General features: G+C 37.2%; 1 protein-coding gene across 1 annotated transcript in view; it reads left to right on the plus strand.

Moving 5' to 3' along the window:
- The window catches only part of BLTP3B (bridge-like lipid transfer protein family member 3B), a 58,481-nt gene that overhangs the window by 34,434 nt on the left and 4,260 nt on the right, over positions 1-19,787 (plus strand). Inside the window, exons 10-19 of the mRNA XM_082309711.1 lie at positions 63-245; positions 349-467; positions 2,338-2,479; positions 3,231-3,424; positions 5,429-6,927; positions 7,364-7,539; positions 8,967-9,103; positions 10,693-10,843; positions 15,940-16,196; positions 18,372-18,480. Coding sequence (XP_082165837.1) covers positions 63-245; positions 349-467; positions 2,338-2,479; positions 3,231-3,424; positions 5,429-6,927; positions 7,364-7,539; positions 8,967-9,103; positions 10,693-10,843; positions 15,940-16,196; positions 18,372-18,480 — 2,967 coding nt within the window. The remainder of the gene's footprint in view (positions 1-62; positions 246-348; positions 468-2,337; positions 2,480-3,230; positions 3,425-5,428; positions 6,928-7,363; positions 7,540-8,966; positions 9,104-10,692; positions 10,844-15,939; positions 16,197-18,371; positions 18,481-19,787) is intronic.

Below are 19,787 nucleotides of genomic sequence, written 5' to 3' on the forward strand. Positions count from 1 at the left end.
TTATCCAGTTAGAAGCAAACTTTCAAATGAGTTAATATTTCCCCTATTCCTCTTATTTGCAGGAGACAGCTGCAATCACTGGATGCATTATAGCGATGCCACTAAAACCAGAAGTGGATGGGCCAAAGAATTATTAAATGAATTCAAAAGCAATGTTGAATTGCTTAAGCAGGCTGTGAAGGACCAGGTCATAGATTCTCCTCCCAAATCACCACCTGCTGTATCTTCTCAGAACCTACAAACAGGTACTTTGTTTGCATCACTAATGCTCTAATTCCATTAAATGTTAAAACTTTTCTAAAAAAAGACCGTTCTTTTCAATGATTCCATCACTATTCTTTCCTACAGGCAAAGAACAGATACCGAAAGGAACATCTAGGGCTTCCTCTGTATCTTCCCAACAACCAAAGGGCAAACTGATGTCTAGTCCTATTGTGGTTAGACTTGCAGATTTCAATATATATCAGGTACATTTCTTCGAGTTAGTAAAACTGGGGCTACTTTGCCCTTGACTGTTACGTAACTACGGTTTTTAAGGGACAGTTCCGAAGCCCATTGAAATTAATAGAAGTCTTTCCATTCATTATTGGATTAGACCTTTATGGGCCTGCTTCTGCTCTGTTAAAATTGGTGGATATTTTCTTATCGACTTTATATTAGATGATACCCTATCACAGTTATGTTTTGGATCCAAGTTCTACTGTTCCCCAAATCCTGACATTTGGAATTTCATCTTTTCATTGTACTATGTTAGGTACCCAGTACTTTAATATGAGGTTTTTATATTTCATGCTTTTTGTGTTGTTATCTTTTTCAAAGTACATGTTTTTGTGTTTGTTTTTTTTTTTTAAATGTTAAATTAAGAGGTTTTTAATTTTTTCTCTAGCCTCTGCCTCCCCCAGTGATATTTTGAGTAGACACGTTGACCATTCTTCCCCCCTCCTTTTTTCTCATCTGTCCCCCCCATTTGTTTGAGTGAGTAGTTTTAGTTGCTGGTTGTGGTCCAGATTCATTCTTTGGTGCAAATAGGATGCAACTGGAATAGAGAAAGAGTATATCTTTGTGTTACAGGAGTATCTACTCTAAATTTCAGGTCCTAACAAAAATGCTTACTGTGTTCCCTTAGTCATTGTGGCTTCTACTTGTTCTTGTTCCAATTTTCAATGCTTTTTTGCCATATCACTTCTGGTGGAGTGGGAGGTTGCAGCTTGCTGTCAGGAGCCTTCATCTGGGTTTGAAGAGGTTTTATAATATAATTTGTACTGTTGGTTTTTTCATTTGCCTTCTACTCTTCAGATGCTTGTCTCTTCCTCCTCCCTACACAAATACATTTTCAATTTTTTTAAATTGTCATTATTTCTATATAATTTACAAAAAGCTATTTTTCTAAATAGATCTGTTATTACTTGGATTTTTGTGTGTGTTAATACAGAGATGTTTGCAGCTTGAAAACAGCTACATAGAGCGAAGCAGGCTTATAAAGGTTATATATTTATTATTTCCAGTGAAACTAATACAAGTAGACATCATCATGTATTCAATATTAATAAGTTGGCTAATTTCGGACTAGCAGTCTGACCTGCTAAGCGTTGGATGAAAGAGCTTTGTTTTGACAACATACTTTTTAAACTAGGGTACATTCCAAGAAATTTATGGTCAAAAATATATATCAAAAGGTGATCTCTTTTTCTTGTTTCATAATTTACATTGGAAGGAAACAGAAATGGAGGATTACTGTTCTAGAGTGTCTTGATTCTCCTGTGAAGTAGACCTTTGGGCATAGCCAAGCATGCATATCTCTGCCAGGTGCATGCTGAACACCTTGCTTAGCAGTATACAGTTGAGAGTTGGCCCATGTACTGGAATCTGTCCTTACGACAGTACAAGGACTTCGTAACACTTGTGCAATAAACTTATCTAGTTTACCTATCCCTTATCATCTAGATATGGATCCTTTTGGACAGATGGTATGCAAATATACCATGTCCTAGCATAATTGCTTATACAGGAGCTGTAGTGTTTGCAATAAAGATACCAGATCATTCTAGGCTTCTACTGTATGCCTTTGACAGTGACCTGCTGCCTCCTGCCTCACATGAAGGAAGGGGATCTGGTACCGTTAATACTATATAGTTTTCTCGTGAAACTGTTCTATGTGGATTGCTTCTACTACAAGGCAACTAGGTGTTTCTCATTGTCAGCACTTTGTGTAGTTGGGGATCTACATCTGAGAGCAGTGGAATGTTACCCTACTAGGGGCAGTGCCTTGCAACTACAAATGCTTAATGGATCATAAAAATGTAATGTATTCATGAAATTAATCTTTTATCTTTGCAGGTTTCAACAGCAGACCAGTGTCGTTCTTCCCCTAAAGCTCTGATCTCTTGCAATAAAAAGTCACTTTATCTTCCACCAGAAATGCCAGCTATTCATATTGAATTCACTGAATATTACTACCCAGATGGAAAGGACTTTCCTAGTAAGGCTTTTTTTTTTTGTACTGAACCATAAATTTTGTGTGTTACTTTCACCTTTATGAAGCTTAATACTGGTTCCAGGTTGACAATTGGAAATAGGTAACGGCTTTCTAAAATGGAAGGAATAGAACAATGCTCCATTTCCACAGTGCTTGCTCCTGCCAAACTCCTATAAATCCTGTTTTTTATAAACATGTTTTCAAGTCTGAAAACACTCACGGCATTTTTACTGACACATAAATTATTAATTCTCCAACATACATGTATTGTTTCTGCGGTTCCACTGTCTGGCTACATAAAAGAACTCAAACTATTGCAGTAGTACCTAAGATGCAAGGAAGATCTGCTGGAGTTATTTTTACTTATGTGTTATGGGGCTGGCCCTGTTTTATATACAGAAATGTCAGTGGATTTCTTGGGGATGAGACTTGAGGACAGCAAATCTCCTTGTTCCTGCCCTTCCTCTGTAATGAGGACATTCTGCTCCTCTCCTCAGTCTTCATTCTATTCTGATACTAGCTTTTACATTCAAAAATTCAGTTACTTGCTTGGAGTGAGAGAAAGAAGCATCACTTTAGGTATTTAGAATAAATAACAATTTATTCTTCATTAGGACCAAAGGAGTGGGTTTCCATTCTTTCTATGATGTAAAATACTGGTGAAAATGTAAGTCTGCACTCGTTTAAAAAAAAAAAAAAAAAATCCCTAAACATTTTATTTATTCTCATGATTTTGTTTTGTTTTCTCTTTTAGTTCCATGTCCAAATTTGTATGGCCAGCTGAATGCTTTACAGTTCACCCTGGATGAGAGAAGTATTCTTTGGCTAAATCAGTTTGTGTTGGATTTGAAACAGAGTCTTATTCAGTTCATGGCCATGTACAAGTTAAATGACAATTCAAAATCAGATGAACATGTTGATGTTAGAGTTGATGGACTAATGTTAAAGGTACGCTGTCGTTGAGGAGGGGTTTTGTGGTTCCTTGGAAGAAAATACTTTTTCTCTTATTCTGAAAAGCTGTTAGCAAAGCAGCTTAAGGAATAAATGGACAAATAAATGAACAAGCAACCCATGCAATAAGCAATGCTGCTCTGGAAACCTATGCAGAATGTGATGGTTTGAAGACAGACACCTGTATTCCATACTACATCATCTGTGTCCTAAGGGTATTTTGATTTTTGTATTGAAGACCTGAATGGGAGTATTAAAAAATTATTTCAATGTGTTCAATGAAGCTGACATAGCAGAAGAAAAAAATAGAGCGCTGAAGTTAAAATAACTTGCAAAAAATTAATATTTGCACTCTATATTAATGCAAGGGCCCTCCCTTGTTCCCCTGGTTGTAGTATATCAAAACTCTTTCGTCTTGTTAGTGAATGCCTGGAGTAAAGAAAGCAGTTCATCTGAAGGTTTATTGCCTTCTCCAAAACCCATTCTTATTGTTTTCTGTTTCATGCTGGCCCTTGGCTATAATTGAGGTACACAAGCTCTCTATATGTTTATTCCAGAGGAGTGGTGCTTGTTAATGCAGCTGAACATCGGGTTCTTGCTTCCCTTGTCTTCTCCTTCTTTGGAAGAGAAGGATTATTGAGCAGATAAATTCTGTCCCCGTCCCCCTCCCCCATCCCCAGTTTGCATTGGGCATTGATTTCCAAGGTTCAGAGGTGAACAAAACAATGAGTCTTTTCGATGGTGCCCACAGGAGAGGTTTCAAGTGTTCTAAAAATTCAGCATATGGAGAGATGGCTATCTTCCTAAGGCTCTTGGTGCATATTTAAATGGACGTGGTTTGTACTGAATGAAAACAATTAGTGAGAGCTACCAACCAGGCAACTACAAATACAGACTGATCTAATATTGAATTACTATATGTAAATAGCCCACTAAACTAAGAGAAGGTAAAAGTATTCTTAAATCCCTCAAACCTTGATTGGTATTAATTATTTCATCCCTGTATTAACTGCATTATTTTTATTCTAGCAAATTATGAATCTTTTATTATTGGTGTGCTTGATGTTTACATATCATATAGTTAATTATTATGTAGTTGCATATTTGGTTATTTTGTTCTGAGTCCTTTTATTTGCATGAAGAAGCTTCATCACTTCCATCATTTAAGTGTCTTTAGGATGACTTTTTTTACTCTGATCTTTCTAGATTCAGCATGGAGATGATGTGACAGAAGGTAGCGTCACTGATAGAAGCAAAACTAGTGTGGCCAAGGTCCATGTTAACAACATCAGATATAGGATTTGGCATGAAACATCTATTTCCTTTAAAACTTGCACTAAAGATATGCAAGTTATATTAAATCCAGTATACTGAACTATTTTATTGTTTTTTAGGAGTTGGAGTATATTTTTATTTTTGTGATGAAAAAAATTTATTATGATTATCAGATAATGTTCATAAAATACCTGTTCTGTAATCTGCCACGTTCAGAATATTAGCTGTGTTAGCACGTTTAATTGTTTCCTTGTACCTTAACATAGAAATAAATTACTGTAGTACTCAGTGTAGTGAAAAACCCTATTTGACAAATCAGATTGAAAAACAGAGAATTATAATTTGGAGTTCAAAGTTGTAAATACTTGGAACACTTGAAGAAACTTTCTGCCAAGCTGTTTCTGAGTTGAAGAAATGAGACACTTCAGCCTAATATAGTTGACCTAAATCTAAATCTTTCAGACAAGAAAAGCCTGAGACCCTTATGTTTTTGTACAAACATTGAGTTTTAGATGCCACAGCATCCTTCTTAAAAATGGGAGGAAATACAAATGGTAATCTGTGAGCCTGACTTATCTCTGTTCTGTGTTAGTATACTTGAGTTCTCATAAAATTATAATTACATTCCTTTATTTTAGCTGTCATGGCGATTACTTGGTTTCTTTAATTGTATACCTTCTTAATCTACATATTTCTAACAAGACAAAATATATTTGTGTCTTGCAGTTCATCATCCCATCTGAAAACAAACCTGAAATTCATAAAGATCAACCTCGTGCACTTTCCATTCAAAGTTCAGAGATGATTGCTACAAATACAAGATACTCGGCAAACTGCAGACACTCTGATCTAGAAGCTCTGTTTCAGAACTTCAAAGACTGTGAATTTTTCAGTAGAACTTTCACCGCTTTTCCTAAGTCCCAGAAGAATTTTAATCTCTTGCATCCAATCTTCCAAAGACATGCTCATGAACAAGATACTAAAATGCATGATGTTTATAAAGGTTATATCATCCCAAGATTGAATAAATATGCATTAAAGACATCTGCAGCTACTGATGTTTGGGCCTTGCATTTTTCCCAGTTTTGGATAGATTATGAAGGAACGAAAAGTGGGAAAGGCCGACCAATAAGCTTTGTGGACTCATTCCCACTTTCACTTTGGATTTGCCAGCCAGTAAGATTTGCAAAGTCACAAAAAGAGCTTTTATCACATAATCAGACAGCTTTAAACATTCCAAAAAGTGAATCTAGTGATCTTGCTAATAGACTGCAACGCAAAAAACTTCTAAAGGAATATTACAGCAGTGAAACGGAGCCCTTGACCAATAGCATTCAAATGTCAGACACTTCAGGAGTGCTTTCTGAAACTTCTTCCTCTGATGCAGATGTACATGTTCTTGTCCATGTTCAAAAACATGTAAGCATGCAGCTGAATCATTACCAGTATCTTTTTTTGCTGTTTCTCCATGAATCTCTTGTATTGCTCCTGGAAAACTTAAGGAATGATGTAGAAGCAGTGACAGGAGAACCTGCAAAGCAAACAGATGTCTGCATTGGGTTCCTACTGAAAAGTGCAGAACTAGCCTTACTACTCCATCCAGTGACTCAGGGAAACCCTTGTAAGTCTCCAGTTGTGGAAGAAGGAAGTCCAGTGGCGTCAGAACTCTCCCCTTTGGGAAATGGGGAAGCTCATACTTCAGAGAGTAAATTAGTTGGTAATAAGATAGTGCAAGCTGGTATTACTAATTTTGATTATGTAAATGACTGCAAGCCTCTGAATGCTGAAGCTAATAAAGGAATTTTGATAGATCCTCTTTTGTTTAAATCAGACAGTAATATGGATTTTCAGAAAGGAATGTCATTTTCAGATGATGCATCAGATAAAGGTTTGGGAGATACGAGTGAAGGAGGAAGCAGTGGACTTTTTAGTAGAAGTGATTCAGAGGAGGTCTGTGGACCTCTAAGTGAGAAAAGTAGCTTGCACCCTAGGGATTCAGCATCCATTTTAAATAAGAGAGAAGATTCTACTGAATTTTTCATTGATAAAGAGGATGACAAAAACATACTCTCAAATAAGTTAAATGAACAGGAAGGCACAACTGAAGGCTGTCCTAACCAAGTCACTGACTTGGCAACAGAAACTGCCTTAGAATCTGAAGAGCTTGAAATCAACAAAGAGAAAGTGACTTCAGTTAGAATGTTTGCATCCCAGTCTTCATCAAGGTATAGAAGATTTAATACTAAATCATTTTTCCTACTATTTGAAAATATTTATCAGTCTTGTTGGCCACATACTTCTAGTAATGGTAAACGGAAGTGAAGATCTAGTAGATGAAAGTTTTAAAAGTACATAAAGATATAAGATATGCCATATGCAGCATTCAATGAAAGCTAAAATTAACTGTTAGTTAATTGATTTAAACTATTTACTTTCAGTTTAAATGTTACGAAATATGTATTGAGAAAAATATTGACACAAATCTCTACAGGAACGCATGTTGTTTCTACACTTATCTCTTTCTTGCCAAAGGATTATTGAATAATCAGATTTTTTTTCTTTCATATCTTGCCTGGTTTAGAGCAAATTTTTTTAAAGTAACTTCTATGCAATTCCTTTAATTTTAAATAATAATTTCCTAATATCTTTGTATTTAAAAAGTGCAAAGCCTAAGGAACGCTGCCCGTCCAACCTCCCTGCATTCTCTGTTTCTTACAAGAATATGAAGAGAAGTCCATCACAAGTCTCTCTGGATACGATCTCTATTGATAGTATGATGCTAGAGGATCATTTGATAGAGAGTGATGGAAGTGACAGCCAAAGCTTTCTGGAGAAAGGTAAGTAGGTTTAACAAAATATTTCTAAGCAATACATGAAAATGTTGTTTGTTACTAAACTAACACTCAAAAGGATTGTAGTGCAGCAAATCCTGGAGACTTTACAGCACTATTTCTGTTAGCTTTTCCAGTCAGTAATATGAAGTATATTTACAGCACATCATTTCAAGGGAAAGCAATAAGGTGTGCTACTTAAGTAGTGCTACTTAATTAAATGCTACTTAATTTTCCTTTCTTGAGGAGAGTAAAAGCATTGCAGTGCTATGTTGCAACTCTGAATTAAGCAGAACTGTTCCCTGCTTTGCTTAAAAGCTGTTGCTTTGGCTCTAAGTGTTTACAGGTTTGTATCCTGAATCAGTGTTATGCTTGAAGCGGTAAAGAAGCTTTAATTTTAAAAGTAGATGAAGAACAAACGGATTTTCACTAATACTCACTATGCTAATTACCAGACAGATAGATTTTGTAGTCTCCTTGCAGCTTGTTTCTTACAGAGCAGCTCCTAGCTATTGGAACTAACGGCAGGTATTTGTCTTAATTTTTGCTCAGCTGTGCATGAGTTTGCTCTTGATCCGAGGGAGGAATTCTGGCATATGGCAATTATGTCTATATAGTCTATAGTCTGGACTTCTGCAATTGTAATGATCTAGTAGCTCACTGGAAAAACTGATTAAATAACTTTCCAATGTCAGGAAATACAATAAGACGACTTTCTTGGTACTTCTTTTCTGATAAATTCTACTGTGAATAAAGAATGACAATATTTTTTTCTGTCGGGTTTCTTTCCATTCTAGACCAATAATGAGAAGAATGCTTTACTTGCAAACCTGTTATATATTTGAATTGTAGGAGTATTCATACATGTGCTTACGTGGGAGTATGCCATAAAATACATTTTCCATTTTAAATAACCTTTATATGTCTTTTTAGCTTGTTAAACAATATTTAACTGCAGGTTCAGTCTGCATGCTTCCTAGTTGTCAAGGAAACACTACCATGATCACTCTAACGAAAATATATATAGCTTATTTCTCTAAACATAAAACCACAAACATGTGTTCTAAAGGTACTGTGCAGTCTTTTAGATATATGGCTTGGAATCCTTAACATTTTTTTCTGTTTATCAGTTTTATATTTGGAAGACTAAAAAAGGCCCTTCACAATTTTTTAAACAATGCATGTAGAATGCCAATTTGATTTTGTCACTATAGCCTGCCTTATTTGCATAGCATCTAGAACTTTTGACTCGCTGTAAGAGGAATGAATTTGGCAGTTCAATCATAAATATTTGTTTAATAAGCCATTCAACTCATCTTAAAAAATGTGTTAATGTATGCATACAGTAACAGACACTGACTTTATTCTTAATGCAGGAGTGATTCAGGTTATGCTATGCTAACTTTGCGTTTTTTCTGATGTATATACGGAAGGTATTACAGCCACAAACTATCAAAGCCCATCAGAAAATGCCCATGAAGGAGGCACAGTGATTGAAAATTGTGATGGGTCATCTCCAGATGCCATGAGCGCTGCTTCAGAGAATGCCCATGAGACTAGTGAAGAAATGGTAATACTATTGAATTCCATTAGAATACATGCTTCAGTAAATTAAACCTTAAAATAGAGCTAAAAGGAATGCTTTTAGAGGTGATTTTTCAAGTAGTTCTGGGAGCTTTTGTTAGTACATTATGTAAGCCTGTAGATCTAGTGCACTTGTATTAAGTACAAATGAAGATTATAATCCAAGTTACACTGAGCATTCTCTGTCCCTGTTATCTCCTCTATAGCCACTGTTGATAAATGATAGTAGCCACTTAAAAATGCCAGAAAATATTTCTGCTTTAGTACATAGCAATATTTTGTAATATCATGTTCTTTTATGCTCTGTTGAATATGATATTTAAAATGAGCTTTTTAACATCATCAAGTATAGATAAAAGAAAGCACCGTAACTCTGACATCTCTTATATGGAGATCTTTTCTCAGCACTGGTAGCATTCTGTAGTATTTGCAAATCGGAGCATAACAACTACCCTACTGGGTCAGATCAGAGATGCCTCTTGTCCAGGCTTATGGCAGGACAATGCCCAGTATTTAGAGAAGATTATAAGAACAGTGCATGTAGAGAGAGATTCCCTCCCTGAGACACCATGCAGGGTCCAGCTTTTTCCATCTGCCTATCTACTTGTTCCGTGCTGATCCTTGCCCTAATCAATGCTTCTTAAATTATATTCTTGTATCGGTTAAGGTCACGAACTGGAAACCTGAAAGTATATGGGCCCAAAGAAAGACAGTGAATTTACTGAAATCTGTTGTGTGCTTGCTGATGTATTTTCCTTTTTAGTAACGTTAGTCATGTAATCCTACCTTTGCTTTAAAATATTTGTGGATCACCTTCATTTAAAAAAAAAAAAGAATAAAAGCAGCTCACTTAAATGATAGGTTCGTTTTAAATAAATTTTCAATCATCTGTGCATATAGGTAATACGGAAAAACCAGAATTCATTCAGATTGTTATACAAATGTATGTTAGCATATTTTTTTCTACTTGTAGAATATAACTAAAAAGTCATTAGAAAAATGAGACCAAAATAGTAATAATGATGATGGACATATATCTTCTGATATCAAAGCTGACTTTTGAAACTGGCTGCTACTTTTTTTGGAAAGATACTGCAATCCAATAAATGGAGAGAAAGGGCTGACTACTACGCAGATAGCCAAAGTTTAGTAGCCTGTCCTAGTTCTTTAACCTGGTCTGATTCAGCACAGCAAATGCTTGGTTGTGCTTACGATATGCATGAAGTTGAATGCAGCCTTAGAAAATTTCAGGTGTCATAGAGGTCGTGTGCTTCTTTGTCAGAGTGGGAAAAGTCTGTCACTTTCATGGCTTTTCTGGCCAATTCTGAATTGGTATTAGTAGGTTATAAATACAAGTGTCTGTCTTTGGACAAGCTTGATGCTTTGTCAAGCCAATGGGCACAAAGAAAAGAAGAAGAAATGAGAAAACTTTTTCTGCTTTTCTGTGAGCAAGGGTTATGGATACAAAGATTCTTTTCCTTTTGTGGGGGAAAAAGTTTAGACAGAACTTAAAAAACAATAACCACTGTAAATGCAATTTATAATCTTGTTGTTTTATCTTGATTTTGTTGACAGATGTCTGTTGTGGTTTTCCAAATATTTGGTGTTAATGGTGAAATTGATATCAGAGGTGAAGACACAGAAATATGCCTACAGGTCAACCAAGTGATACCAAATCAATTGGGAAATATCAGTGTTCGACACTATCTTTGCAACAGAACTGTTGGTAAGACCTAACAATGAGATCTCAGTGTTGTGAAATTGGAGTTGGAAACATTTGTTCTAAGTAAATAAAAACAGCGTATCACCCTTAAAGCACAAAACCCGTTTCATGTTAGTACAATAGCATCCTTTATATGCTGGTTTAGAATATCTACTCCTAATTTCTTTCCTAATTGCCATACATTTAAAGGGAAGGAAACAAAAATGGAACCATTTCTGATAGTGCGCGTAAAAAAAATGCATTGCATTGAATTCTGGTCACTAGTCTGTTTTTGGTTTTGTGTTTTGGTTTTTTTTGTTTGGTTGGTTGGTTTTTTTAAATCAAATAAATTGCATTACATTATGTTGTTGTTTTATGAAGATGGAACTCCCTTATTGCTCTAATGATGCTTTGTTTAAATGTACCTTGGTTTGAAGGGCTGTTTTTTTTCTTCAAGATCTATTTCTCTAGATTAAATTAATACCCACAGTTTAAACGGATTTATAATCTGTGGTTTAAGAAAAGTTAAAAATTGACTGTGTCAGGAAAGATGAGCTGCAAGGACAGCCTTTTTTTTTTTTTTTTTTTCTTTTTTTTTCTTTTCTTTTTTCATTTTTTCTTTTTTTTTTTCCCCCCTTTTTTTTCCTTTTTTTTAAAGCTTGATAGGAACACAGGGTGTAGTTTCATGCCAGATATTTGCACAGCTAGATCAACCAGTGTATTGTCAGAGCTCTTCTTGGGCATGAGTACATATACATTCTCTGCCAGAAAACCTAGTTCACATACTGTGAGGTTTTTTTCTTGGCATGATGTATTGGCGTACCACTTCATGTCACAGCTTGCTTTGCTCCCCTCTGCCAGCCTTCCACACAGATTGCTGGATGCCAGCTCTGTTGCGCTGTAGGGTTTTTGGGGCAGATCCCTGATGCACCTGCTTCCTGCTTCTGGTTCATCTCCTTTCCCAGGAAACAGCTATAGCAGCTGTTGGCTGCCATTTATTTCCAGCCTTCCAGCAGCATAGATTTTCTTCAGGAAGTTGTGCTTGGCGGTACAGCCTCTGATACCCTAGCTAAAGAACCCATTTACTGGTAAGCTGAGCAGTTGCCAGCAGCTGCTGCCTGAGCAGCTGTTGCATGATGTTGCAGTTGCATTCAGGCATCTGAAGGCAAGAGGGAGGTCCAGCAGGGAAGACTCATGGCTGACCTTCAGTTCATGCAGCAGGAAAACTGATTTCTGTTACCTGTCATATCCTCTGTAAAAGCAAGAGGGAGTAAATAGTAAGAACATGCCACCTTCCTGCTCTCATGTGGATCTAAAACTAGAACCTGCTTCCTCTGATTCAGCTGATGGAGAGGCTTGTGCACTGGCTGATTATTTTATGGACAAAAGATTATAATGTGATTGGAATCTCCAAGTATTTCCACTTCATATCTCTTCCTTTCTCTTTCCGGTGGGTATCTGGATGCGTGGGCCAACAACATTATTTTTTTTTTGTACATCACTGGTCACTCCCATTCTGTAATGTACATCTTCTCTCCACTGATCTTCTCTCCACTGTAGGGCTGTGCTTTCTGTACTGAGTCAGGAATCTTCTGCAGCCACTGCTACTCCCCATTAAAAAAAAAAAAAAAATAAAAAAAAATCCGGAGGATCAAGGTTGGGAAAAAGCTTGAGAATTAAATCAAAAGAAACAATGTAAATGACTTAACAGTAACAAAACACAACTAAAAGAACCAGTGAGCAAAAGCGTAAGAAAATATCCCAATAAAAGCAACCCCCCCAAGGCCTTTAATAAAACTTGATTCAAGCACTGAATTAACAACTGTAACCAGTAAACTGAGGAACCATGCAAAGCCATGAATAATCAAGTCATAATTACTGCTTACAAAGGTGTTATGGGTAAAAATAACCATGTAAAACATACTATACTGTAAATGCAGTAGGAGTAGAAAGGGAAAAGTGTGCCTAGTAGCTGGAATAAGTTTGAAGGCAATGTGGCAGCCATGCACTTCTGTGCAGGGCTGGCTGAGGGACGATGCCTTTATCAGACCTTGTCTGGCAGCAATAACAAAAGCGGGGGGGATAGAACATGGCAGAGGCACTCTGGGAAGGACAGTGCTTTTACTGAGACCTTGTCATGCTTGGAGAAGGGAACGGCAGCTCATAGCAGCTTCCGAATTGTTTAATGAAATTTTTACTCCATCCTCTTTTGACTGTGGCCCTTTCAGATATCTGCAAGATAACCCAAGATTGACTTCATGGCTGAGACTGAATGTGTGGTCTTCTCTTCTGCTGTTTTTCTACACTTTGGCAGACTCTTCCGGCAATGACGCAGGCACTCTTTTCTGGTCCAGAAATAGTTAGGGCACATAATGCTTATTTCTTTCTTTGTATCTGTGGGAAGAATATAGATCCTTGAGGGAAACAAAGTTTCCCAAACTAATTGCAGAGACTCATTGGACGGAGTGGGCATTGTTCTCCCATCTGGAGAGTTGTCCTTCTTCTCAAGGACTGTTGGTAGCTAATTCTCTTCTGTCTGGACTAGAGCCACAAAAGGTACCTGATACTTGCAGTGTGCGTGCTTCCCTGCCCCCCCCCCCCCCCCCCCCCCCTTTTTTTTTTGGTGGAGGAAATGTGAGATTTCAGACCTGTGCTACGTTCAGGCTGGGGCAGTATTAGTTGAATAAAGTTACTGCCTCTTGCTATACGTCTGTCTGACTGCACTTAATCTAGAACAGTTGACTAGCCTGCATGTTTTCTGGGATGAATACAGAAAGTTAATTATCCTCCTTCTCACCCCTCCTCTTACCCCACTTTTTTTTTTTCTTTTTAAAATAGACATATACAAAACAGACACAGATACAGTTCCTCCTGACTGCTCAAAACCTTCTTCCCAGTACTCTCCTGGAGCTGTTTTCCTGGAAATGGCATGTTTAGTTGCCTAATCTGCATAACTTTTATTCACTCAAAGCTAAGCTCCTAAGTTTTTTGAATGAATCTGACCTAGCATAGTGTCAGTGTGACTTAGTGAATTGTGATCTGGTTTCTACAGTTTTGATCTGTGCTCCATCTGGTTTAGCATATCAAGAACCTGAACCCTTAAATGCTAATGCAGTAGCAATTATCAATATACTAATGATACCTTTTAAAAATATGTTCACATGCTGCAAATGTCTTCTCTTTAACAGGATACCTGAGTGTATCTATAGAGACTTGATATATCAAAAAAGCTTGTGTCTTACAGATGTAATGTGTTCAGCAGTGACACCTTGGACTTTTAACCAAGTGCCTTGTAAACCAGATCTGTAATTTCAGAAGGAAAACTAATTCTGTGGTTTTCCTTTATATAAAGGCATCCAGGATAAGCTTTACTGAAGAGAAGCAATGTAACTTGCAGCCCACCTGTGTACTGTGTTTTTCTTTTCTAGTACATGTCAGATTATTCAGAGTAGGTGATCTCTGAAATGGAGGGGTAAAGTATGCTGCATTCATTACAGTATGCATTATTACTTAACATTAGATAGTACACAGCAAAGAAGCCACCACAGAGGAAACCGGCACTTCATAGGATCATGGGATAATTGAGGGAAGAGGAGTGGAGGCGATGTCAAGACGTCTCTAGTCCAATCCTGTTCTCAAATCAGGGTCAGCTCTGAGATCAGGCCAGGTTGCTCAGGGCTTTATCCCATCAGGTCTTGGAAAGGACCTCCAAGGGCAGAGACTGCATCACCTTTCTAGGAAGCCTGCACCACTACTTCGTTTCCCTCATTCCTTATATTCAGTTTGAACTTCTTTTGTTGTAATTTGAGCTGTTGTCTCTCAACCTTCTGACGAGCACCACTGTGAAGAGCCTGGCTCTGTCTTTAAAACCTCATCGTAGGTATTGGAAGGCTGCTAGTAGATTTCCCGTGCACCTTCTCTTCATCTTTCTGGTAATTGCTCATATATCTACAAGGAGAAATCAAGAAGGGAGATTACAATAAACTGCATGTCAGTCATATGGGGAGAGGAGAAAGAATAGTATTAAAGAAACAAAAATAGAAAAAGGAAGTCTTACTTCATCTTAAATTTAACTTCATCCACTTCTTTTTTCCAATTTCTAAGCTTGTAAACATTGGACTTTCCTGAGGGAACCAGAGTTTAAACCAAGAAGCTTTTTTTTGTTGTTGTTTTCATTCTCTCAAATTTGAGTTAGAGGCTCTACTAATAAAAATTGACATAATTCAGTTGATCTTACTTGAGTTACTTTGATTTCAGCTATCTTTCAAGTTTCAAGGTTTGCTTCTTAATGGACTTACTGTGAATTACTATGAACATGCTTTTTGTCATACAGATAATCTCTGTAGGTCAGCCATCATAGTAACCAAATGACTTGAGAATCTCATGGGGTAATTATTCCTGGTGGTGAACCCTCTTTTTTGTGCAACAAATGGATACTGGCCATTTCCCCCGCCTCCGCCCTGGTATCTGGTTACCTTAAATCTTTATTTTATTTTATTTTTAGAACTGTTTAGTTGAATGTTGCAGTTGTCCTTACTGGTTAAAGATACTGAAAGTAACAAGAAACTGCTAGGGGGTTTTTAAGGTTCAAATCTACTGCCACCCAAATAATGGAAGCACCATGTGGTTGTGTTCTCCATCTTAGTGCATTGCTGTTTATGTTCCTGTGTGTTAGCAAGTAAGTTCCTGAGTCAGGAAATTCTGCCTTTCCAAGAGAATACCTGCTCTCCTGACAGAGTGAACTGACTTAAATTTTTTTCTGAATTAAAATTGAAGGAGTTAGTGGAAAAGTATGCAAAATAATTGTTTTTGCCATCATCAAGACATTGAGGAAACACAAGTTTTTTGTGTACGGTGATACTTCTGTATTGTCCTTTTCTGTTGTCACAGTGAGGTACTAGTCCTTGTATGTACTGTTTATTTCTCTTTAGTACTTTGAAGTGATATACTTAGAAATTTGCTCTGAAGTTCTGTATTTGCAACGCTGTAATTCATGGATAATGCTTGTAAAGTACTTTTGGAAAATCAGTTGGACAATAGAGGTAGAAGTAATTGCATCATAATTCCTTTTTTTGTACATTGCAAAATTTTAATGCAAATTTGTTTTCCTTTTGCAACAGGTTCTGACTGTAAATCTGTGGCTGGACCAGTTAATTCATCACCTGAGATTAGTTTGAGATGGGAAAGTGGGCCTAGTGCTGTCATACATTCTCTGCTGGCTGTAAAAAACGGTTTTCTTCAGTGTCATGTAGAGAACTTCAGTGCTGAATTTCTAACGTCTTCCCTCACAAACATTCAGCATTTTCTAGAAGATGAAACTGTCGCAGAAGTGATGCCTATGAAGATAAAAGTTTCTAATGCAAGGATTAATTTAAAAGTATGTTAACAATGGGCTATTTGGCTGCTCTAAAGAAACTGTGTTCTTGTTTCTTTGATGATAAACTACTAATCTGGATACAGCTAACTTCAAAGAAACTGCTATCGTGCTCTGGAAGGTCTTTAGATAACACTAAAACAATTTAAAAATCCATAGATTTGGTTAGCTCTGTGGTATGCCTAGAGGGGAATTATCTGCATGACCAAGCTATTTATATGAATTAATATTTTATACTTTTCTTCCTCCTCTCCCAGTCTCTTTTGTAGAGTGACAGAGTCTGGGAGTTTTATAGGTAAGGTATACCAAGTTCCTGGAGGCACAATGTGTTTTTTTCTGGTTGGGCTTTTTTTGCTTAGCATAGTAATGGTTTTCTAGTTACAAAACGCAGATTTTAGAGGTTAATTCTCTCTCCTACTTAGAGAATAGTTCTTGCAATGAAAGTTCAGTACAAAAGAAGGAAAAAGGTTATGGGAATTCCAGGTCAAACCACTTGAATACTGTTTCTTAGAACCCAGATTTCAAGTTCTGCCCTACCTAGAAACAGATGCTAAATAATGCAAGCTTTTCTCACCACTGTAGCTTAAAATAGTAATGTTAAGAGGACACTCCTGCTCAAGTCTCCTAGGGGATTTTCTTTCAGACATTTAAAGGAGATGGTGAGTTTTGTGCTGCACAGCCATTGAATATAAAGATAAGGACACTTTTTTTGGAGGGGTGGGGGGGAGAACAACAAAAAACTAAACAAATGTAAAGATAAGATAATTATAACATTGCTTTGGAAATTAATAATCACCCATATAAACTTTGAACAAAGTGAGGACTGGAATAGCAGCTCCAGTTCTGCATCTGGGGCTAAGGCCTTGATTCTGCTAAGATCATTCTTGACTGGAAGGGCAATTGTTATCTCTGTGTTGTTCTACTCAAAGTGCATCAGTATTCCCTCCCTCCGTGATGCAGCTTTTCCATCCCCTGAGGATCCTTAGGCACTCCTTTAGGGCTGTTTCTACTACAGGAGTAGCACAAACACTTTCTGTAAGGGCTGTGGATCTGTTCCTCAGATTTCAATGTATCACAGATGTGAATGCCTCAATGCAAAAAGGAAAGTCTTAACGTGCAGTCATTTAAATTTAAAAACAGGATTGTGCTGGTTTATTGGCAAGAAGGTGGACTTCAGCAAAACGTTCTTGAGCAGGCAGCTGTTTGAGGTGGGGAAAATACATTAATAAACCAGCAATAAGTCTGCTTGGCAGCGAAAGCACTGAAGTGCTCACTCAGCAGTGCACACAAGTCAGTCAAGTTACTCACGATGGTTGACAAACTGCAAATTTGACATACAGATGATTAATTTCTATAGAGTTGTTGGGTAATAAAGAGCAAGAGGATATTGTTCAAATTTATGCTGCATTGCCTGTTCAATGCAGTATATTCTTTGATTTCTTCTGCATGAGACTTGATGCAGTGTGTTTCTTGGGGGGGTAGAATTTAGGAAAGGTTATTTTTTGCATTTTTTACTGCAATCTCAGTGCTGCTTCAAGAAACTTTGGCAGTTATATCTCAACAGCTTTCTTGCTACGTGCTTAATGCTGATATATATAGTTTCTGATTATACTGGCTGCGTTATTCTGCTTGACAGGGATGAACTATAAAGACTTCCTGGGGAGACCCCAAAAGAAGTAATTTGTAAAGTTTCTCTTCTGTTGAGTATAGTAATATAACTGAACTGCAGCTGGTGTCATCCCAGACTAAGTTCTAAAAAGGCAAAATCCGCTCAAGGATGATGATAGATGTACCCATTCAATCTTTAAATAGTTCAAGGGAAAATCAGATACTATATAGTGCAGGCTTCTTATCTCTGACTCTGAGAGCTCCTGAGCTAAAGAATGTCTCGAATTGGGATATAATCTTATTGAGATGTCTGTAAAAATACTTTGAAGTATTTCAGTCAGACTGTATATATTGAGTTCAGCAGACTTACTCCAGAGATAAATTTGGGCCTTTAATATGATCCCCTGGAAAAAAAAAAGGAGCAGAAGTTTAGTGGAGATCCCATTAGAAAACTCTACTCTGAAATGTTCACTTTCAAGTTTCGTTAAATCCACTTATGTTTAATTGAACATCTTAATTAGCTATTTCGATTTCCAGGTAAACTCATTTTTGAATACTTGTATTTTTTAGGATGACAGTCCACGTGAAAATCTCAAGGCATCTGAGCTGGTACCGATAAAACTACATATTGACATACTCTGGATAGAAAGAAATGATGATGGCTCTTTTCTCATTAGAGGTTTGTATGTTCCTGCACCTTGATATCTCAATATTATAATCTAATTATTATTAATACTGTTTTTCTCCTTTGTGCAGACATGTGGCTAAAAATGAAAAGATAACTGATGACAATTTGTGTAAGTTGTGTTGCCATATACCTTAATTCTAAATGTAGCCATGTGAGGAAAATAACCTATTTGAATAGTGTATTGGCTGTGATAACAACCCACAGCTGAATCAATCTGAGAGAAATAAAAATATGCATGTAACTTCATAAGGATATGCTTCATCAGTGCATATCACTTCGTCATGATGTCTAAGGTTCCCTTGATTGACTACAAACCAAACAAAAAAATTGCCTTTCTTTACAAATTACCAAGGTGGTTACCTGTTGTCTTTGTGTTATGGGTAGTAATAGAGAATATTGTAGGACAAAAGACTATTTGAGAAGTACAAGCAGCAGTTTTCAATTCTGTATATTATGGTGGCGTCCTGGCAGCTCATGGCTGAGATTGCACTGGGACTTGTATTTCGAACAGTGACTTAACTTCGTACTTTTCATGAAACATGTATACACAATTTTTTTTCTACATGGATGGACAAACACTAAATACTCGTAATAAGGCAATACATTTAGAGCTGGAACTTTACTGTTGTCTTTCACAGATATGTCAAAGAATCATAGAGTAATCTAGGTTGGAAGAAGCCTCTAGAGGTCATTTGGTCCTACTCCTTGCTCAAGGTGGGGGCAGATTAGATCAAGTTGCTCAATGCCCTGTCCAATCAAGTTTTAAGCATCAAAAAAGTGATACCACAACCTGCCCTAAATAATTTGTCCCAGTGTTTGACCACTGTTATGGTTAATTTTTTTGGTAATATCTAATTGGAATTTCCTTTGCTGCAGCTTGTGTCTGTTGCTTCCTGTCCTGCCACCTCAAGGCAGAGGTGCTTGAGCACCTCAGGGAAGTCTGGTCCATCTTCTCTATACCCTTCCACTAGGTAGGCAAAGGGAGCATTAAGATCATCCCATAGACTTCTCATCTTCAGATTTGACAATTGCATCTCTCTGAGGCTCTCATTTGTACATTGTGTGCTCCTGGCCACAGTCACCTTGGTGGTCCTCTGTTGTCAGTATCTTTCTCATGCTAGGGAATCCAAAACTAGATCTAGTATTCCAGATGTGGTCTTACTGGTGCTGAGTATAGGGGAATAATAACTTCCCTCATCTTGCTAGCTATACCCTTGCTAGTACAGCTTGTATGTGCCTGGTCTTTGCTGTCAGAGCTCACTGCTGACGCATGATAAATCTTGTTGACCAAGGCCTAC

Source organism: Platalea leucorodia, assembly GCF_965183815.1.
Source record: "Platalea leucorodia genome assembly, chromosome: 4".
Taxonomy (NCBI): Eukaryota; Metazoa; Chordata; class Aves; order Pelecaniformes; family Threskiornithidae; genus Platalea; species Platalea leucorodia.